The 23,647-nt window shown below is 41.6% G+C and overlaps 1 protein-coding gene across 5 annotated transcripts in view; it reads right to left on the bottom strand.

Moving 5' to 3' along the window:
* The window catches only part of ARMH3 (armadillo like helical domain containing 3), a 129,898-nt gene that overhangs the window by 42,722 nt on the left and 63,529 nt on the right, over window positions 1-23,647 (bottom strand). The window contains exon 24 of one of the 5 annotated variants that reach the window (XM_080402389.1): window positions 1-23,647. This exon is cut by the window's left edge and continues 7,580 nt beyond it. The exons of the other annotated variants lie outside the window; for them this stretch is intronic. Coding sequence (XP_080258515.1) covers window positions 23,554-23,647 — 94 coding nt within the window. The 3' untranslated portion in view covers window positions 1-23,553. 5 annotated transcript variants of the gene reach the window in all.

Raw genomic sequence — 23,647 nt, 5'->3', positions numbered from 1 at the left:
CCCTAGTAGCCAGGTGTTTTAGAACAATGAAACATATCATAAAAACACTGCCTCAACAGCAAGCACAGCCCTTCAGCTACAACCACTTTTAACTCCCTCAAGTACAAGGCAACCTGCTCTCCAAAACAAACAACAAGGTATCCAGAAAGTAAGGAAAAAAACAAAACAAGGGGGGGTGTGTGTACATAACCATTTGACAATGGCTTATCAGACAGGTTTGCAGAGTCACCCTCAGAAAAGAACTTCTGGCAAATATTATTCTCTGCAAGCACTGTAAGTGGGTCAGCATCTACCCATTGCTTCATAATTCACGTTAGACTGCCATCCAGGCCTCCTGAGACACAAGACATTGCAAAACCTCAAACAGGATCAAAACCTGAAATATTTTAAATTACTTTTATGCTCGTTAGTATCTTAATTAGTATTTTATCACAGGATGTTTAAGGAAGCAGACAGTCCAGCTTCTTGTATGTTGCATTTAGTGCAGAATGCCGTATTGACTACACACATCAGCTTCCAAACATACCAAGCAGACAGTGAAATTTAAAAAGTTTATGAAGCATCCCACTGGGACCTTTTAAAGCTCTCTGAGAAAGGCAGTAAGTATGGCTGCTAGTCTAATTAACTTAGTGAACACTCGCCATGAGCCCCATATTATCTACAGTGTGCAGAAACAACTCTCATTACCCCATTTCATCAGGCGTGAGCCAGCAGGTATCGCATGTGGCCCCAAACACCCTGTTTGCTGACAGTAGCAACAAGACAGGGACTTCTCTCTTTAGGTCACATAACACCTTATTCTACCAACTCACAGTAAAATCTGTGCCTGTGACAAAAGGCCCAGAGGGAAAGGCAGGCACTGAAGCATTAGTCTGGATTGAGCGAGTAAAGGGTTAGAACAATACAATCTAGTCGTGAAATAGCTGGATATCAAATGACATTAAGAGAGAGGGGAGAAGGAACATTGCCTAAGCAAGAACCAACTACGGTCCAATCTGCTTCACAAAGGAAATGAAGCTGAGCGCCACAATGATATTTAATTAACTTAATTACACCAAGTGTCAGATATGGCTGTACCTGCAGAGCCACGTAGATTTGAAAGTGTTTACAATTTTAACCTTTCAGACACTACCAGCTACCATGGCGACCAAAACCCACTATTTACAGTCCAATCCTCTGAAAACAGAAGTTACTGCAAACCTCACAATATTTTCTTATCAGACAGGTGCAAATGAGAATCATATTTGTTGATAAATGCCTGATGGAAGCAACTAAAGCAATGCCTTGCCTTCCAAAATCCAGAACCAAGACTAAAGTACGGACTCTGATGACACCATCCCCACACCCCAAGTGAATACCACGTCCTCAATAAAGGTGTCACCACACATCACTTGGGACAAGGTGAAGTTGGTTTTCAATACCAAGGAAAGCTGTAGAGCCAAACAGCATTACAGCGGAATGAATGGTACTCTTGTTATGATATTTGTTTCACGTCTGAAAGGCTGGAGGATCTGTAGTTGATTAAGATTCTGTTTTCCTGAGATAGCGTGCCTGGTTTCCGGACCAGTGGAGAGCTTCACCTCACCATAGATATCTAACTCCTTTGCTGTAAGTATTTAATGTGCACTCATCTTCTTATTTAATTCCCTTAACCAGACCTGCCTCCCTGAAAGCCAAACTCCCTCCATCCCACTGTCTGCAGATCTCACAAATACCCACTCTCTATTGAGAGCTCTGCTCCCATTATCTAACGGGTGATGATCAAAAGCAAGTGATTTATTGGAGCTGAACAAGTTAACAACCGACTTAGTGACAACAGGCAAGTATTAAATCCATTGTGACTGCAGAGTAAAATGCCACACTAAGGAGCCTGTGTGCATGGACTCACAGTTATTGGACAACAGTGGGGACTAAAGGAGAACTGGACATTAACTCATCGTTTGGGCTGTGATAAGTGGCAAATTTTTTAATTGCCTGCCTACACCAAGAGTTTTTCAGAAGCACTTCAGCAATGTTGGGTTGGGTTTTTTGTGTGTGTTTGCTTTTACTTTTATTTTGCACATCCTATCCTGCACCAGATTTCAGGCAGATGTGGACAAAACACATTCAGGTGAATTGGCTGCTGAAGGACAAATGTTTGGGGACAAACTGTCCCATCTCACACAGAGGAGTAGAAAATTATTTTTTTCTGAAACACCCACACTCCCCTCTCACCCATTATCATACCTGACATACATAGCTGTGCTCACCTCTCTGACAAAGCTCTGGTTTTGTAATTTATACCAACATTTATTTTTTCTGCTCTGTTCTTTGTATGATGACTGAAAGCAAGGCCAGTGAAGTGCATTTTCTATTTCAAAAGTGAAGTACGGTTCTCCAATCTAAAACAGTGGAGCACCAAACATTTTGAAGTTAATTGCTGATGTTTTCTTATCAACTTAAAGAAAAAGCCCAACTCTTACAGTGCTGTTATTGATATACCTTTTATGCTTTAAAAGTTTTAAAGTGTTTTCCAAGTCTCTCACAAAAACACAAGGCAAAATCAGTTACGTGATATGAAACAGGTGGCAGAGGATCTGCAATGAATAAAAGAGGCCTGGACTTTTTGAAAAGCACTAAAGGTTTGCCTCTGCTTTTTCCTTGCAATAGCTAATACACAACTACACACTGGACAGGTCCATTGGTTCTAACAGGGCAGTAACTTTGGACAGTTCAAGCTACTTTCTTTGCAAAGCTTAAGCTGCACAATTCTTAAACCAGCACCTCCAATTAAACCTTCCAGATCTTGGGCTAACCTCCGAGTTGTGCAACCCAGACAGTGTTTTATCACATCCCTTCTCTTTAAACACAAAGCGTCCATGGATTCAGTTGTCACTGACAAGGTTTTTAGACACTCAGCAGATGGGGAAGACCGCACAACTTCCCAGATTCAGCAACTACAGCTGGGGTCACATTAAAAAAAATGTTACCTATAATCAAAAGAAAATCCTGGAAAAAACAAGCAAACGATGTAAAGAGTCAAATACGTTGTAGCTATTTGCAAAATAACTAATACCAAAGAGGAAGTCACCACACTTGATTGAATTAATTTCTGTAAGCTCTGTTTGATTCAGAATTGCTCAAGCGAACACCGAAACAATCCAAGTATTTAAAAGCTGTTGAAATCTGGAATTCTCATTTTATCACTGCACTTGTATCGGCAAAAATGCAGCACTGACTACTTGTATTAAGATATTTGATTCTTCCTTTTTTAGCTCTTCCATTCAAAGACCGAAGGCAATGCTGCTTTCCTGCTCTACTGCTGCTGCAGGCTGAGTCCTATTTCTGAGCCACTTCACCAGTCTTCTGCCTGCATGCAAGGGGCCAGGATCTTTTTTCCTGGTGTTGCTTGTGAACCAGCATTAGCAGTATGATCTCAGCACTAGACACATTTGAGGTAACAGTGCTGCCATACGTTATGAAGGGAAAGCTGCTCAATTTAAGCATTTTGTGACATATGGAGGAACGGGCATACCTTACAAAAAAAAGGCATTCAGCATATATACAGGTCACTATTGCAAAGCTTTAAACTGCCAATAATTGCACATTTCTGTGAGTGATACTGCAGATTCCCCCACATTTAAAGAGAAAAAAAACTTGCATTGCTTCTGTTACCTTGGCTAGTATTCATTCTGAGCATATGCATACTTACTTACTATCCATAGGTGCACACTTCAAAGTTTCTGACAATTTAACACAGATCAAACACTGCTCTAGCCTAACTGATACAGCATTTATTGCCAGGTAAAACACTATAAAAAACTTGCTCCAAAAATACTAGTCAAACTTGCAGCAGAAAACCTGTTAGTGCAACATAAAGCAATCAGGCTGTTTACTGTTCACCTACCAAACCCTGTTTTCCCTTCACCCACAATGCACTTGCTTAAGTCATCATTTTCCTGACTATATTTAAAAAGCATTCTTGGCCACCAGCTCTCCAGTGCTGTGTAAGTTAGCTTGCATGGCAAAATTTCCTCGCCTGCTGCAAGACTCCTAAAGGAATTAAACAATGGAAGTTAACAGAGAACTCTATTAAATAACAGGTCACATGATTACAAACCCATTCAGTATCAAAGGGATTAATTGCTGCTTTAACAGTTGTGGTGGGTTGACCCTGGCTGGATACAGGTGTCCACCAAAGCCGCTCCATCACTGCCCTCCTCAGCTGGACAGGGGATGGGAAATATAACGAAAGGCTCATGGGCAGAGGTAAGGACCTGGAGATCACTCAGCAATTATTTCACAGGCAAAACAGATTTGACTTGGGAAAATTAGTTTAATTTATTACCATACAAATCAGAATAGGACGATGAAAAATAAAACCAAATCTTAAAAACACCTTCCCCCCCACACTTCTCCCTTCTTCCTGGGCTTAACTTTACTCCCAAGTTCCCTACCGCCTCCCTGGAGTAGCACAGGGGGACAGGGAATGGGGCTGGGTCAGCCCATCACAGCTGTCCCTGCTGCTCCTTCCTCTGCAGGGGGAGGGTCCTCACACTCTGCTCCTGCTCCAGCGTGGGTCTCTCCCACAGGAGACAGTCCTCCACGAACTGCTCCAGGATGAGTCCTTCCCGCAGGCTGTGGTTCTTCACCCACTGCTCCAGTGTGGGTCCCCCCCATGGGGTGCTGTCCTTATGGCCCAGCCAGCTCCAGCCTGGCCCCCCAGGAGCTGCTCACTGTGGGCTGCCACCAGGTCACAGCCCCCTTCGGGCATCTACCTGCTCTGGTGTGGTGTCCTCCACGGGCTGCAGGTGGGGATCTGCTCCACCATGGACCTCCAGGGGGATGACGACAGATCTGCTCCCCCATCAACCTCCCCAGGCTTCAGGGGGGGATCTGCTCCACCACGGACCTCCACGGGCTGAGGGCACAGCCTGCCTCACTGTGGGCTCCACCACGGGCTGCTGGGGAACCCCTGCTCCAGCACCTGGAGCCCCTCTGGCCTCCTGCACTGACCTGGGGGGCTGCAGAGCTGTTGCTGTCACATATATTCTCACTCCTCTCCAGCTGCAGAGCAATATTTTTGCCTTCAATATGTTATCCCAGAAGACGCTACCACCATCGTTGATAGGCTCAGCCCTGGCCAGCGGTGGGTCATCGTTGGAGCCGGCTGGTGTTGGCTCCATCAGACACAGGGGAAGCTTCTTGCACCTCCTCACAGAAACCACCCCCATAGCCTCCCCCGCCACCAAAACCTTGACACCAAACGCAATACAAACACCAACATGTGCTACACAATACAAACACCAACACAGCAAAAGGGATATGGCTGTGCCATTTGATGCTAATAAGCAATGACACTTACCAGTTTGAGAGCACCTTGAGGCTTGGCAACATGTTTACCATACAAAAAAGAAAACTGCATAAACCACTTTCTGAAAAAAAAAAACAAACCACCACACCACCAAAAAGCAAAAAAAAAAAGGGAGAGGGGGGAAGAACCCTGAATGCTACTTAAAGGGCAGAGCTGTATTTGGCTTCACAGACATGCCACACTGTGATGCTCAAGAAGATATATGATCAAAATTAGAACAGAGTTGAAGATCCCTTTCTTATAAAGGATTTCAAATTTAGAAATCTGGCTTTGTTTCAAATTCCAAATAAAACTGTATGACCTTTAACCTCTCCATTAAAATTTCATATTTATCCTTAACTTGAATTGATCAAAAACTCTGGAAAAAATTCAATATTTCAGTTCAATTTTGAAACAGATTATTTAGGAGAAAAATTGTAAAAAGAAAAATGAAAAAAGATCACATGTGTTGAAAGCATCCAACTATTAAAAAAAATGCAGCGAGGATATTTCAAAATAAGAATTGGCAAATACTGAAAAGTGGTTTCATTTCAGCCTTCCACTGGAAAATAGCTACATCCAATTTCTTTCTAATCTATCTCGAAAATAAACCCCCTGGCTCCAGCACAGAGTATTTCATTGCACAGTGCACATATACACACAGCAGACCCACTACATGGTCAGTACTAATAGTTTGCCACGGAGTAGGAAACTAATCTCAAGATCTATGGATCTCTAAGCCTTCAGATGCAGCATCTCTGCATTCAGCGGAGACACACAAACTGCTCTGTACAAAAAGTCACTGCAAGATAAATGTGGCCACAAGCCCCTGACTTGAGGCCAGAGGTGCTGGCAGCAGGACCAAGTCTGGGGTGTATTATTCCAGGCTGGCACACCTGTTTGTGGCTCAGCATGTTTGCCATTCTGCCCTAATAGGAGCCAATCTACTTTCCCTGACCTTTACTTCCCACAATTCTCAGAAAGCCTGAAAAATTAATATTCAGGTGACTTCTCAGGCTTCACTCTGCATAGTGATGAACAGGGAGAGCCCGCAGAGAAACGAAGCACCTCTCAGCCTCAATGCAAGTGGCACTGGAGAGCAGGAGTAAACAGAGTGCTTAACCTCCTGAATAGCAATAACAAAGCTGAATATCAACAAACCTTAATGACTTACTGCCCCAAAACACCTCTGCCATTATTCAACAAGCAGAATTAAGAGTTGGCATGAAAAGAGCAAAGACAGAATTGTAGTCCCTACAAGACTGTCTGCAGTCACGCATTGGGGCAGCTAATGAAAGCTCCAAAATCAGGCTGTACTGGGCTTTTTTATATCCTCCCTCGGACTAGCTCTTCATGACCCAATCGCAGACCCAGTAATAGAGTGCTGCATCAAGTATTGACTCCCTTTCCTGTTTACTTAAATGGGTTTTAACATATCATCAATCATACCATCATTTTTAAGTGTTTTTAGCCGTTTCAGGGAAACTGCAGTCAGACAGTTAGCTGCTAAAGGTCACGTTCTCTTCCAGCTCGAGCAGGAGATGGGATTCAGCACAGCCTGCTCGACTGGGGCAGAGTTCAGCACAGTTTACTTTCTCCTGATGGTGAGCATCATTAAGATTCAGTTCCTGCCCTACCTTTACACGTAAAGCGCCAGTCACAAATTGCAGAGTGCCTGCACGCATAGGGATGGTAGCCTCTTCCGGAGCACCAGGCTGCAGACCCTGCAGCTGACAAGCAGGGCCTCTTGACACCCTGACCTGAAGACTCAAGCATCCTCAAGATCCCAGTGTTTAAGAACACAATACAATAACACGTATTATTGGGGGGGGGGGGGGGGGGGGAGTTGCCAAAATAAACAGCATATTTAACCCTTCTCTGGGTTTGAGGCCAATTCCCAGCATGATTTTCTGCTCCTGTCCCTTAATTCCACGACTAAATACGGAAGGCTGAGAAAACCTCATTCAGTAAAAACTTATTTTTAAAGTAAGAAATAGACTTAAAAACCAGACTCTCTGGTGTCAGAGGCATTCAGCTTTCTTTTGCTATTACAACTTAGTAAAAAACTCTTGCCATTCTGAAACCCATTGGACAAAATCCCTGCTCCCATATAAAAACTGAAACATGTATGGCTGAAAATGTAAATCACAAAAGTGGTATTCCTATCAGGAGGTTAAACTAATGAGTTACTTCTCCACACTTCCTTGCAGCACAACTCCTCCATCCTGGCCCTTACTCACTGAGCATAGCCATCATGGTGACTGAAAACTGCAGAAAAATTAAAAGCTTGCAGCCCACTGACATCTTCTTGAATCTCGTCCCTGTCTTGTGGTCTTAGGGGCAACAACTCCTCGAAATAAGTCTCAGGACAGCCCTTCTGTTTAATTGCTACATGGATGAATGTCAGTACGTCTAAGGCTGGTGTACAGGAGGAGAAATCTCTCAGTGCAAAAATACAAGCCTGAAGCATAGGAATCCAGAGTGAATTTGCTAAGTTTTAAATGCAAAATGAGATCTTTGATCCGGTCTGTCATGAAACTGCAAGTCAGTAGATCAGCTTATTTGAACTTCTGTGTTATCACTGGCTGTTACATTTTTCAACATGATCCTTGCACTATGTAGTCTCTTGCCAGTAGCTAGCTAGAGCATCTTTCACAAGGGTATTCTGTTGAGATACAAACAGGGGAAGAATACAATTCCTTCTGTTGTTTACCACATTGGTTAATTACCTATTAAAAAATGGGTACCCAGTATGCAGTTCCAGCTTGGTTTCAGTTCTAGACTTACGTTCCTTTTCTGTTTTGGCATTTTGTCTTCTCAAAGTTTCTCAAACACTTTGAAGAGCATACCTCAGGTTTTGTTTTAAGATTAAGATACTGAAATCTTGAAAGCTTTTTTACTACCCTCTCATAACTGAGGCTTCTCTGTCCTTTCTCCAATTTTTCAATATACTTTTTGAAATAGACACCAGGCAAAAGTGCAAAATATATATGATCGTAAAATCACTTTCTGCTCCTGCTATTTTTTCAAGGGTCAAATAAACCTTTTTAGCTGAACATTTCATGAGAGACCCAGAGTAAAGCTGCCAGTCAATGCTTCATGAGTCACTGCTTTTCAAGGAACAGGCCCCTTTTGCAGACTGGCACTTGCTTTTTCATGAGCTGCACTGCCTGACAGGTTAAAAAGCAATTCAGATCACATTGCCTCATCCACTTCCATGATTTAACCTTCTGCCAGTCTTCCAGTAACTTGAAAAATTTATCAGAAATTCTTTTGTCCTTTCTGATCATTGAAAAAACACGTAGCACTATTTTCATAATCACCTAAGGAAGCCTACCTTCTACATCCTCGCCTTCTGGGATGCTCCATAACAAGTGCTTTATCACATGATTTATTCTGCAGCATTGTTGTTGATGCATGCTGCTAGCTCCAAAAGAGACATTATAAGGTTCACATGTTCATTAAACTTCAGTAACTCGTGCTATAAAACTAACATACAAAGGTTCTTAAATACCTCTTCTCTCTACTGTCACAAGTTTTCTGGTTGTGCAAATAAGCTATAAGGTATGCATGTCAGTGAACAATACTTGGAGAACCAATGGGGAAAATGTAAAGCCAAGTCTGACCAGCAGCAATCTCAACGACTTCTGAAGTCTCCCCCTGCACTGACATTCAAGAGCTCTGCAAGTTCTTGGTAACGAAGGCCGAGACATGACCCCAAATTCCTAAAACCTCTCTGCCAATGGGCAACATGGTTCATATGGTTTGTCTGCTTTAGCCAAGACAACGTGCTTGACACTGAGCAATTTGAAGCAGAACTAGTGAGTTCTGAAATTGTCTTATAGCTGTAGTCTGCAATATGGTATTTGATCACATCAGCAGTTTCAGGGCCATCAAGTGCAGAAAAGTGACAGGAAGACAAGTCCCAGCTCTGAAAATAGGCTGTATCCGTGTTTCCTCTCAATTAACAATGCTAATAGCATGTAAACACATTCTTCATCTTGCAACTGTGGTAACTAACATCAAGTAACTGCCAGGGAAACATTGATTAGATTGAATTTATGAGCATACAAATACATTCTGTCTCCTCTGCGGGAACCACTGTCCATCAGTTGATCTCTCTAATGCAGAGAACCCAAGCTGCCATGACCACAGACCACATTGAAGAAAAAATCAGCCTCGATATTCTGGATATTTCTAACAGAACAATCTAACAAATACCACATCCCTCTACCTTTTTGCTTTCTTTACACATAGCAGACAAAATAGAGCAAAAATCCAATTAAATTTCTAAAACCAGGTCACCTCTAAAACTCCCATATACTTTGTACAAGATTGCCAAGGAGTTCTCATACAGATCTGGACCTAGTCCAACCTGAAATACATTTCGGTGCCCTAAAGCCCACAGAATCTCAAAAGGACAAATTATTCATCAATGTCCCCTACTAAAATGCATTCTGCAACGTTGCTAGCACAAAATGGCTGTTTGCTATGAGTGGCTAAAATTATTTATTTAGTATATATACATATAGCCTCTGAAGCACTGCAATCCTTCTGACAGAGGCATACAAATGTGAGGATTATGCAGATAAGTCACAGGTGCAGGGCTGGATTTTACTGTACTTCTACTGGGTGGTTAGATATATACGATTTAAAATAGTTTCACATGAAGTTTTGTAATATTTTAATGTTAAAAGCTCTTGTTTTATACAGTTGATTACCACTTGATTAATACCTTCCCACCCCTGTGTACCGAACTAATACATTAAGCTAGACTAAGATGACACACTTTTTGCTTCACAGGTATTGAGAAACTCTTAACTACGATTAGATTAGCTCAGTTCAACCCAGATCAAAATGATTTCTGGGATGTTCCTACAGCTTATTTTACCTAGTACATCTGCATTATTTATGGCATTTACACAAGGAGATTTGAAGGCTTTCATAAACTAAGACACAAATCAATACAAGCTCTTAGCAGATGGGGCCTTGGTAGGGTTCCATAGCAGCATCGTTCCACACCGAGCAAACGCTTTCAACTGAATAACTGGTAACACAGGAGGAGAGGTTTGCTTACAAAGTTGAGAATCAGAGGCACCCTCAGCACCCAACCTTGCAGTGAGTACTGTACCTGCCTCACTGAGAGGATCAACAGCCAGGGCTAGGTCTGCATCCAGCAGGTCACTTAAACTACTTCACTTCAGACTGCAAGCAATACCATAGCTGTTTCATCTCCCTCCCCAGGCTAAGATGAAAAGGCCGTAACACAGATGGCTTTCCCTGTCAGAGGCACCATGGACTGGGGAAGGAACGGATGGGAGGCAAGTTCAGTCTGGCACTCAGTCAGGTCAGCAGCGTACTCCAAAGACGACGCTACTCAGCTTCTGCCATGTTGGTGCTTGTTGTAGGCAGCACCCATCGAGGGGCAGAACTGGTGTGCAAAATCACCACCGGTCAGGAGAACCAGCTGGAGACACAAACCCTTAGCTCCTCAGCGAGGGAAAGACCCTCCCCACTTCCATACAGATGTAGCCCACAGCTGGGCCCACATGGGATGGCAGGTGACAGTAAGATACATGGTTTCACATCTGCCTGTTTCCAGATAATGCTCTTTGAATTCACCTTGCCTGATCTTTAAATGCTCTTCACATGGAACAGATCATTATTTGAGGCACTTACAGCAGAGATCTCCCACCCTGATCTGTTTGTTTTCCTAACCCATCTAACTTGTGCGCTGAGAATTCATAATTGGGTGGTTTGGGGTTTTTTTTTTGATTTAGCGAAATTGAAGTTTGTCTTCAGAGATTTTGGCAAAAGAACCTTTTAAACATCTATTTATAGAGCAATGCATGGGGATCTGCAGTAGCCAGAAGGAAAAAGGAATGAAAGATAAATTATCCAACATGAACTTCCTTTAGAACAGTCACCTGCAGAAGAAAAGGATTACATCCCTGCTCAATTCCTTGCTCTATAAAGGCTCAGTAAAAGGATTAGTTCCCTTAACAAAATTTAAACCCCCACACACCTACAGCCTTTAATTTTTAAATTTTTTTAAATCAAGGAAATCTCAAAAGGTCCCACCAACTCAGCCTTCTTTAGCTGACAAACAATAAGCTATTGAACTTATGAAGACCTTTTTCCCAACTGTTACATTTGAATCAGGGCTAGCAAGCAAGAAAAGACAAAAGATCCTGTTAGTCTTGATTAAAATCATGCCTTGCTCAGCTGACACAGGTTTTACTTTCATGAGATTTATGAGTTCATGATCCTGACAGCTCTCTAGGAGTTCTTTCTGGAGAAAAAAGGAACAGTGAAGATGACAACTGAGATTCTAAAGTAAAATCATGAGGGAAGAAAAATCACCCATGGTTAAACATCCTCTCCACCAGTCCTCCAGAAAATGACACACTTCTCTGCCACTCCCAGAAAAGAGCAAAAGGCTGCTAGACAGGAGACTAGCTCATAAGAAAGTATAGTCTTCTTCCTTAGACATCCCTCTTCTAAATTACCAAGGACAACATTTCCTGCGCACACACAAGCAGAAGCAGAAAGCCACAGAAGGGCTTGGAGATGATCTCCTCTGTATACAAAGCTGATGTGGGTCAAAATGTAGTGACCTTACAGACACTTAAAAAAGTGGGAATTCCGCCTTTTTGACTTGCAAGTAGTGACAGATTTAACAAAGCACATGTATAACCTAGAGGGGTGATTGTAAGTAAAACGCAATACTTCAGTCCTGAAAGTATGTTGCCTTACCCTTGGTAAAGGCTCTGAAGCAAACAGCTGATTGCTGAGAAGCTGCTGATGGATAAAATTTATGCAAACATTAAAAATTGCCATACTGAGTCAGGTAGCAAAGGCCAGTTCAGTGTCCTAACTTCAGAAGTGTCTAGAAATGGGATCTCAGGTAACAGTATAAAACCAGACAAGAATAAAATTATACTGCCCCAGAAAGAACTCCTACTTCCAGCCACATGCAGTTCAAGATGCTATGTAAGGCAGAGGTGATTATCGGAATGATCAGTAAACCATGATGGAATTTTCTTTCACTAATTTGTATAATCATTGCTTTAAATTCACATAACCTTTTAGGTACTCCACAAACTAAGTTTTGCATGAAGCAGTATCTCTCTGGTTTGAGCTTATTTGATCTTCTGATGCACCCTCTTCTTGTAGCTCCTCTTCGTCTTCTCTATGATGTTTAGTATTTGTTACAAACTGGTATATTCTGTGCCATCTCTCTCCTAGCCTGAAGACTTGTAATGTATATAAATGTTCTTTTTAACATACCTGGTTCCATACCTCCAGTCGTTTTGCTGGCCCTTTCTGAAACCTTCCTAGTTCTGCCACACCTGTGTGAATTTTCTAAGCTCTGGATACACAGCAAATAAGAGACTAGGTTAATTAATACAAAAAATTATCTTGCCTTTGGGAATCAATTCCAAAGGAAGATAATACACTATTTACTGAGGGAGAGGGGCGGTGAGAAGTAAATTTTAAAAAAAATAAAAAGATGATATAGCTGGGTAAGAGGGAAGCTCCACTTTAGACCCAGACTTGAACTATTTTAAACCACAACTAACAGTTTAGTTGGTGCATATTAAATATTTCATCTAGAGTGGTATAGCAGCATAAACAGGAAAGAAAGAAAGAAAATAAAGAAACCCAAAAGCTTTACAATAAAGCCGCTGTAATCTTGCTGTGGGGAACATTTGGTTATATGCGAATCCCAGGCTCAGCGCTGCAAAAGGATAGGGGTTATTTTGTGCACGTGTGTCGGGGGTAGTTGTACACATGGTTGAGTCCCTGACTGATGAAGGTAGAATGAACTAATATCCTGAAGGCTGGGGCAAGTTTTATAATGAGAACTTAAAATATCTTTTTCTTAAATTTTTCTTAAATTATTTACTGTTGGCCTCCTTCAATAATTTTAGGCTGTTACCACAATTCTGGTACTGGTCAGCTGCTTGTGTTTCCATTTCGTAGGTTTTTTGGGGGGGCGGGGAAGTCTTGGGTATGTACGGTCAGCAAGTACAGAGAAGGTGTCTGAGAACGGGGAAAGCACGCATGGGTCTTGCCTCCAAATCTGCCCTGAAACTTCACCAGCACAGAGAATACTGAACTGCTATAACACTGATTTTTCAGGTGAGACAAAAAAGCAAACATCCTGTTCACTCTGTGAGCTTTACACTTTTCAGCAGAAGCAGAAAGCTGAGCTTTAGTACCCAGATAAATCCCTGTCTGGGTGACAACTCTGGAAATTTGCCTCCACAGCTTCAGTTCAGGTGTTTCTCATTCCTCACCCTAGAGTGTCGCATGGTGAACATACGCAAGGTTAGTACCATTCCTGTGTTCCAGCAGCACTCCAAAGAAAACACAGGAAAATCTCAGAATGTATCCTCTACAGCACGTGATACTTCTATAAAGGAAACCCAGAATACTGGAAAAAAGGGTAGTAAGATTATAAAACAGTGGTCAAAAAAGAAAAAAAAAATACAGATATCTTTCCCGAGGCCAGGAGAAAGCATGCTATGCTAAACAATTTAATAATTAAATTGAAGAAGAAAATACCATTGTAATTAACGTACAAAGAACCAACATAGCCTAGCTAATCTCATCATGATGAGATCAAATAAAGTAGCATGCGTTTTATGGAGCAATTTAATCTGGCAAGCAATTAATCATAAGAGCACCAAGTCAAATGAATAGATTTCCCTTTAAGGAGATCACATTCATCATCTGTAATGTATTCTAAACTGCAATTTGTTAGCCAGCCCCTGAATTTTACAGAAGACATTTACAGTCTTCCTTCAGTGTAGAAGTGATCCCTGACTGACAGGAGGGAGTGGCCTCAGTCTTTTTGAACCAGCTAGCCTATTAACTCTAATAGGTTCTGAATCATTGATGCAGGAAGCAAATAACTTACAAAAAGCAACTACAAGTTTTTGCAAGCCTTATACTTTAGAAAACACTACAATGGTATTTACCAGACTATTTGAATCATGTCCTAATCCACTGACCAATCCGATCTGACTCAACTCTGTAATGCCCTGGGTCTGATAACAGCAGTGATGGGGCTAGGGGGGAATATAGAAATAAAGAAAATAAAATATATAAAAATATATAAATATCAGCCCTTGCTCACTGAGAGCCTTAGCAGTCATCTCTTACCTGGGCTCCTACTGGTGCAAGTCTGGGATTCTGGCTCTTTCCACCCTCTCATACTCTCAGCTACAAGATAATCCTTCCCTGACTAGTCTTAAATTAAGTTAGATCAGTTTAGATTGCATCATTCTAACTGACCACAAGGCTGCCCCAGACCCTCAATGCTTTTTATGTTAGAAATGTTTAATGTTTCACTTCCAACTTTTATTTATTCGTGATACCCCCTGCCCATTCCTTCACATTAAAAAAATGCCCTGTAGCTTCAGAAACTGTCCTAACATCGCTTCTATTTCCTGCTACATTAGTAGTGACCACACATTTTCATTTTGCTGGATTGTGTGTGCTTTGGAAGGAAATCATGATTCTTGTTGCTTGTGTCTGCACCTGTCTCCATCTAGGTTTATCTTTCTAGAAGATGAATTTGAAGGCCGCCTTCTCTTCCTAGGAAAAGCTTTCTATTGAGTATTTTCCCGTCTTACTGTGTAGAGGCTGTTTCTGTTCTTCTGCTTGATGCACAGTTTGGATCAGGAAGATTAGCAGGCTGAACGCAATCAACGCTCACATCCTCTAGGTATCCTCAGGCCCAAACTGATTCCCCTCCAAACACAGCGCGTGCTTTAAAAAAATAAAAAACTTATCAAACAGAAAAACAGGGCCCTAAGAACCATTCAGTGCATCTAAATCTTAACAGGGTCCACTAAACTTTACCAAAAGATGTGTGACAACATTTCACTTCATCTAGAAACCACACAAAGTTCACTCAAGTGAGGCTATGGGCCACGTGAAAAAAATCTTGCTAGAGATGTACAGGTTCTGCTAGTGCCTTTCTGCCACACTGTCACTCCAAATCAATTCAAAAGACAGATTTCTTCAGAGTAATGACAGGATGAGACATATGCCTGGCTGCTTTCAGTCCTCTTCCATCCTGATAATTTTCCTTATGCTCTGCTCAGATGGAACGCATGAATGTAAAGTAGCCCCGTGCCACACTGAAGTTAAATAAGTAGTCCTGGATATAAAGGGAGGTAAAAGAATAATAAAAAAAAATAAAACCATGAGCTATGATCCAGACCAGGTTCAGTTAGTGTCATCTCATTCCAAACACACTTAAAACAAAACTCACATGAAAGTGATTACGAGAAAATACTGCTTTACTGCACTGTCAACAAGAGCATGGGAAAAAAAATTCTTATAAAAGCAAAATTAATCAAAGTACAGATTTTGGTACTCCAGAGGAAGGGAAAAAAAAGCCTCACACAAACCCACAGCAAAAAGATTGCTACACTTGAGAAAAACAGCCTCCTGATGGCTAAGCCTTTAAACTCCTCCGACCTGAACCTAAGGGCACAGTATTGTTTCCTGATGCCTTCCTGCTATATAACATCATAGTTACAATTACACCAATACCGTGTTAAATGACAGCAAGTGCAGGCACAATTCATTTAACAATTAATCTACCCTAGCTATCATTTTCACTTGTCATTAACTGCCTCTTAAATGCCCTCAGTTTCATAACCATAGACTCTTCCTTTAAACATACACACAGGGGAATATGCCATTATAGGCATTATCCAAAGCAGCGCTTTCTGTCCCCATCATCAACCGCAGCATTAATCATACTGAGAATGGTTTCTTCTCACAAATGACTGAGTTGCATAGTTGGATCTCATCAGCAGGATCCAATTTACTGGTAAGTTCACAGGCAGCAGACAATACTGGGCATCTGCAGCAACACATACTGTGAGTCCTCTAGTTTTGCCGAGCACCACAAGCTCCCACTGATTTAAATAAGTGCTGTACTCAGCATCTTTAGCAGTTGGACCTGGAGTTAACATATAGCACAGTGCACTCAAAGAAAACAAGGTTTCTTGCTTCTTTTACACTTTGACCATGCAGTGAAGAGACTGCTCTCTAAAATCAAATGGGTTAGGTTGGAAAGGACCTTTGGAGGTTAGTGGTCCAACTTTACACTCAGCACAGGGCCAGTTAGGCCAGTTGCTCGCAACTGTGTTCTGGCAAGATCTGTCTAACTCTGAGGACAGAGATTGCTCAACCTCCCTGAGCAATCTGTTCCAGTACTGGATCACCCATGTTGAGAAGAATTTGGGAAGAACCTCCCTTACTGCAATATGACTTATTTTACTTCCCTGCTAAACTTCAGACCTTGGGGCAGTCTTGTTTTGTGGCTTTTCATTTCTGACAGGAGTTTATCTTCTGAGAGTAGAAGTCACCAAGCGAGGAAAAAAACAGGTGCTATACAGTGAGAATTGCACAGTCTGCTCCTTAAGGCTCAAGACATCACACATGGGCTAGCCTCAAAGCAACCACAGCTTTCAAATGCTGATAAGCAAAGGAATCAAGAAAAACAGAAAGCAGTAGATCTGCCATATGAGTTTAGAAGGCAATGCCTACCTCAGACAAGCTCATCTCAAATGTCCATGAAAAGTTAATGTCAAGCTCAGATTCCAAATCAGTGTTGCAAAATTATAAGGAGAACATGAAATAATTACAAAAAAAGTATAAGTAAAAGCAGTTGGCCTTTGCTCATGTACACTGCCCTGCTTAAGAGGCTCTGGGTTAAGCCTTTTCAGCCACCCCATGAAGGACATTATACAAAGTATATAATATTTATACCCCTCTGTCAGCAGCAAGAGCTTTACATTAATTAACACAACATACAACCTTCTAGAAGAAGGATCCAGTTTAAAATTCCTCATCCAAAGTGTGGGCATCATCACAAGTTTGTTTAGAGTAAAAGACATTTATCCTACCCTCAAAGCACTTACCAGCTACATTTTCTATAGTGGATAGAAACATTTTTTCCACAGTACCCAAAGCCATCACTGAAATCCAGTGTTCTAAAGTTTGAAATCATCCTTCCCTTGGCCAAAAAGGTTGCATTACTTACCATCCCACCCAGACTCAGAAACTTTCCATAATCCAACTAATGAGCAGAAAAATGTCACTGTAATTAACACACAAAGTGATGAACTAATTAATCACTAAAGCAGCAACATGAAAAAGCTTTTGGACTTTCAAAGTCTTCTAGCAAGGTCAGGCAAAAGGATGGCCAGGGACCTTTTGAGGTCATTCCACTTTCAGCCACCCTCAAAATCAGACACATTTGAAACCATGCTTTTATATCCTATCAAACAGGACTCCACTGCAGTGAGATGCCTTCAAGGTGTCAGTGATCTGCCCAGCAGCACCCAAGTTCTCACTTCTTGGTCTTGTGGCAGTACTGTCTCGAGCCCAGTACCCAAAGTGAAGCTTTAGGCAATGGTTATGTTGGTATTTCTCTTAACAGCGAGAACAGTTTGCAAAACCCACTCTGCACTATACCAGCACAAGCAAGAGAACATGCGCTTAGACCCCAGCAAAGAGTCACATCAGTGACCACTGATGACAGTGGACAAACTTAAAAAACACTTTACAGCATATTAGCCTAAAACTGGTGTAACAGGTCAGTGCTGCTAAGAGAGGCTGTCCTGTTGTCCCTAATGCCGAGCTGCTTGTACAAATATCTGCCACAGGACTGACACAACCACTCACCTGTCAGTATGCAATGAAGGCTTGAGAACTGATCCAGGCTAAAACACATTGTTTTGTTCTTTTTTTGCCTGCCTAGATAGTTTTATCCTGGGTCAGGTCCTCAGTCTCATCCTTTACATGCAGAACAAAGCAGGCTCCTCCCCACGGAAGAGAAGGCAGGAATGAATGGCAGGTGAACCCTCCTGCTCAGCAACACCTCAGTTTGTACCTGCTGCAAGCAATCTTAAAAGCACAGGCTAAGGAAGCATGCGGGGGCAGTTTTGCCAGGGGAACATTCTTCAACTAAACAGTTATCAGCAAGATATCAGAATCAGATTAATTCTGTCATGAGATCACTGTTGATCTGGTTGGCTTTGATTGCTGGGAAGCAGCCAAGCACATGGCCATTTCTGACTGCCGAACCTTCACAGTTAGCACCCCTTAAGACAAGCAACAAAAATCTGATCTCAAAGCTAAGGAAGAAATGGTTACCAGAAGCGTTATATCATCATTTTCTGAATTAATCTTCTAGCTATAAGTTAGAAAAAAAAAATTAAAGACTAAAAAAGGTAATAACAAAAGGTTGCATTCTGGGATTCCTGAACAGCCAATTTAATTCAGACCACCTGAAGCACTGATGTTATGTTAGGGTCTCTATCTGGACACACAGATATTAGAGTCCAAAATATTTTCACATTTTGGAAGAAATAATAATAATAATAAAAAATCACACCTCACTTGAGCTCCCTTTTGGGAGCTTTTGGGTGGTTTGTTTTTTGGTTGGTTTTTTTTTTTTTTTTCCAGGCAGCATTTTACTTTCACCTTAGCGTTGGCTATACCAGCTGCTATTTACTGACTGCTGCAAAGCTAGCTCCTGTGCTGGTAAGGCAAGACAACCTTCTCTGCCTTTGGTGGGAAGAGCTCCTAAAAACCAAGCATCTTAACTTTGGTTTTTAGGAGCTCTTCCCACCAAAGCTAGGATGCACAATTCTTTCAACGAACAACGCCTTAAGATGCCCTCCTCTCACAGTTCCCTGGGAACTGAGCTCCAGACTGATGCAATCTCCAAACAAGACTGCAGTTCTGCAGCCATGCTAAATGTATTATACTCCTTGCTTTCAGTTCAAGATAAGGTAGGTCCTTCATTACCTTCATGAGCAGAAGTACTTTGTCAATTTAGTCCTAAAGGAAAAATTAAGAGAATAGGGCATTCACATTTCTGGAGCAAAACCAAATTTTACCCACACCCCCCCCCCTAGTATAAGATAATAAAAAAATACACATTGGATTTTGAAAAGCTTTTCTTTTTTTTTTTTAAAGTACACATCCCACAGCCCAGACTTTCAGAGGGAATAATAATTCTGACTGCTGCTGTGAGCAACAGATTTCTTTTAAGCAGAAAGAGAAAAACAGCATTATACTACATTATTTTTCAAGGGATAAAGTTATTATTTAAGCTCACAATTATTTTTACATTGTTTGGGTTATGAAGAAAGCTGCTTAATGTTTTCTCTCCATTAAAGCAAATCTTGAAAGCTAGATTTGAGACCAGTGGAGATCAGACCCTTGTATTTACCCAAAGAATAAAAACAGCATGGGCAAAGTTTCGACAAGCTATAAACAGCTGTTTCAAACTGTGCTTCAATCAGGTTCCAGTAGGGCCAGTTCTTGGGGCCAAGAGAATCTGGTTGCTTCCTGGCTGCATTAGGGCTGCCAGCGAAGATGTTGACTGTAAGGCTGAAATCTATCAATTAGGAATTGAACTCAGGCCAGGCACAGTACCAGAGAAATAATTAAGATTGTTCTCATAAACGAGATGAAACAATACAGCCATTCAAAGTGAGAAACCAGAAGACCTTTTTGGATTTTGTGCTGCAATGAAAACCCTGACATGTTTACAAGACTGCACCTCAGCTTTGCAGCACATGCTTTAATGCATTACTGAGCTCATACTTAACTTGTCTGTGCCCAGCAACGGGATTCAAGACCAAAATATCTGCAAACAAGTCAGAAAAATAACTTCTGACCAATAAATACCAGATCTACTTCTGAAATAAACCAAAACCACTCCCAACGCTAACACATTCTCCAGTATTTTTCTTTCTACAGAAAAAGGTATTTGCCAAGCAAAATGAGAATTTCTTGCCTAGTGCCACACTTCTTCAGACCAGGCAGTACAAGTCACATAAATGAAGAGGACATCACAATCACTCTGAGAAGCCTCTTTCACTTTTCTCCTCTACCGACTGTTCTCCCAAAGCTCCAAACCTGAATTTACCAGCACAAAAGCTGAAAAACAATATAATTCCAAAGCTGAATAAACGGCTTTCAAGAAAAAAATTGCTAGCAGCTTAACTAACTCCATCTTGTAAGCCCACAATCTGCACCCATGAATCCAGTAAATGAAATCCACAGACAGGAATTCCCCTACTCGCAGGACAGTTCTGCTTGATACAGGGTAGATGAAATCAGGGTTGCAGTACCTCAGTAATGGAGTAACGTTTCTCAGCACACTTTGCTAAGTAGCCGACAGATCTGGACTAACTTTCCAAAACTTTCAGTTTTCAAGGAAGAAATGTTTCCCACAAAACGGCCAAAGGTTCAGAAGTGGGTAAACTCTGCAGTGACACGCCCACCTTATGAGAATCACATAAACTAAGATACTTGCTGAACTTAGGAAGAGACTGCCCAACAGTGACTGCTGCAGTTTCCTTTCTGCCCATCAAACAATCCTCCCTGAACAGATGCCTCACCTCTACAGCAATCCTTATCGAGCAGCTGAAATACAGAAGTGGATCCTTCTGCAAGTTCCCTCTTAAAAAGCCAACCTGTTGGTTTTTTGACATGAAGAAAGAAGATGAAAGTGGACGATACAATTGCAGATACTGGAAAAAAAGCTAAGAAAGTCAGTTAAGCAAGGCTGCCATCCTGGGAATAAATCACTTCAAGTTCATCCCTACCCCAATCCAAAAAGCATTGCTTGCTTTGAGGATGAAATTTTAGAGAGAAAGCAATCCCTGCAGCATAGCTATCAAGTGCATTGAAGAAAGCAAGCCACAGCTATGGCATCTCAGATGGAGGCATTTATTTGCCATACAAACACCTTTGCTCAAAATCAGCATCTGCTCCAGAATCTTCAGTCACCACACACAAAAAAATATAACTAAATTAATCCTCAAAAAAACCTGCTGCGGGGTGGGAAAAGTAATAGCCTTGATGTTGTCAGAGTCCCTTCCCAGGCAGCAGTGACTGAAATGGATGCTACTGGCAGAAAGAAGGAAGGTGACCTGGGTTGCACCTGACTTGCTGAACCACGCTGCTGTGTTAGTGGAACTGGTCCATACGATGCCACTCAACAGATCAGCTTTCTGGATCTGGGCCAGTGGCAGAGACAACATTTAATTAAGCCACTGCATGAATGAGAAAGAATGAAGGAAAATTATAGCAGAATGAAATTGGCTACAGCTCTGTGAGAGAAACGGACCAAGATGAATCAGCTAGTAAATAAAGAGCAATAACTGAAAATTAACACCACTGTCTCAAGAAGAAATCAGCTGATGTAAAAGAAATGAATCACTTAAGTTACATGACTAGAGAAAAGCCCTAAATATTAATAAAAATACTGGAAGCATGGGTAGAGTGCCGTGAAAAGATGAAACGATGCACCCTGGATAGGATTGCTTCTTTCTTTCTTTCTTTTTTTTCTGTTAATATGTCACAATGGCCTGGAAGTGAGGTCTTTCCCTTTCAATCCACCTGCTTCCTCTGTTCAGGTGCCAGGTAATGCTGTTACATCAAAATCTGTTGCTCCTCGGAAACAAACTTTCCCCAGCAGAATACTGCAAGGTCAAGTAAAAAACAAGCAGTGGTAGCAGATGAACTCTGAGTAACTAAGCTCTGCTGTGACAACTATGGTATTCCAGGAACAGTTCTGCTGTGCCAGAGTCCCTGCGTGACAAGAAAAGCATGAAACAAGAAGCACATGAAAGGACAAGAAGGATCTACTACCTGTGCTCTTTCAATGAGTGATGTGATTACAAGTCACTAGAAAAGGTCTAGAACCAAGCCAGAATCCTCAGCTATAATCCACTTTCAGATTTTCAGCATCCTAACTTTTTCAGGCTATCACCTGAAAACTGTGATGAACTAATTCTTCAAATAGCTTACATGCATAAAGCTTGGAAGTTTTCTTACACCTTTTTAGTAAAAATTTGACCCTTAATCTTAGCAAAATTGTATTAGGATTCTAAAGTACCAATAAAAAAACCATCTGAGTTTCTCTTTGGGTTTTGTTGCCTTTTTTATTAAAAAAGTAATAATAAAAAATTGTTGACTGTCTTGTACTAGCCTGTGAGCTGAGCTCAGATTGATTAGCAGTGACAGCATGTCAGAGGTCATTACCATTAAACACACCTCAGTGAACAATTCAATGGAGTTATTCCACCAGTGGTAGCCCTCACAAGTGGGTGTAAGAATCACAGGGAATGAACTCTGGGCTAACCTGCATGCCTGAGCACCCTCTGCTGCTCAGCAACACTGACCTGAGACAAGCAGTTCCGCACCGTCCCTTAGTCCCAGGATTACCTACACACCCAGGGCAACACTGCTGCTGGCAGCTGCTGCTGAGAGGAGTAACACCTGAGCACCCTTAACCAACACTTGGGGTTCATCTCTGAGACCTTGGAAACAAGCAGGTGGCTTGGTCTTTTCAGCTTGGAAATTATGGCTTTAGATCAGCCCACTGTCAAAGGCAAGATGCTTGTTTACGTGGGATTTTTTAACATATATACACATGCATATATTTATGTATAAGTATTTGTATATACAGATACTCACATACATGATACACATTCATATATGTGCATACACATATAGCATACAAATATCCACATTTTATATATATACACATAGATTTTCTTGACCATTTATTTTCATAAACAGGCTTTAAGCTTGCCCTCCCTTTTTCATTCTCATATTGGCAAGAAACGTGTGTGTGTGTCTCTATTATGTCTGTACAGAGCAGGAGAGGGAAGAAGGAAAGTATGTATGTATATATAAAAAAAATACATATTTTGTACAGAGTCTCAGCTGACTGTAATCCATAGGCTTCCACGCCATTCAGAAGCACTTACCTACCAGCAGGTCCCCTTTCAGGTATCCTGTAAATGCTGCAGCCACCCATCACAGTATGACTAGGTCAGCAGCATTTAGCTCTTCTCTCCCCATGAACAGATGCTAAATTCCTTGCAGTAAAGCAGAACAATGCTGAAGGTACTACACAGACGGCTTGCAGCCACTCACTTTCTAACAAATATCTGAATGAAACCTCCTCCTCTGTCAAGGTTTTCAATAAGTGCAGTTCTATGGAGTGTTGGTAATTTAACATGAGCTATAGCTTCAAAGCAGGGATGCCAGGTATCCTGTGACAAACAAGCACAGCCCAATTTGGCCTTCTTTCACCTAAGTAAAATCATAAACAAGCCTTCAGAGTGTTCCTGCCCAGACTGGCAGCAAACATAACCACTTTATACACATACACGCAATGCTTTAAGTGCTCCTCCCAAATGCCCAGTCTCTCCCTTATGACCCCAAAAGCAGCCTTGGGAGAAGCAGCACCTC

The sequence above is a fragment of the Falco punctatus genome (assembly GCF_963210335.1).
Source record: "Falco punctatus genome assembly, chromosome: 9".
In the NCBI taxonomy this organism is placed as follows: domain Eukaryota; kingdom Metazoa; phylum Chordata; class Aves; order Falconiformes; family Falconidae; genus Falco; species Falco punctatus.
Note: the sequence above shows the minus strand (reverse complement) of the source record. Positions and strands in the feature narration are given on the sequence as shown.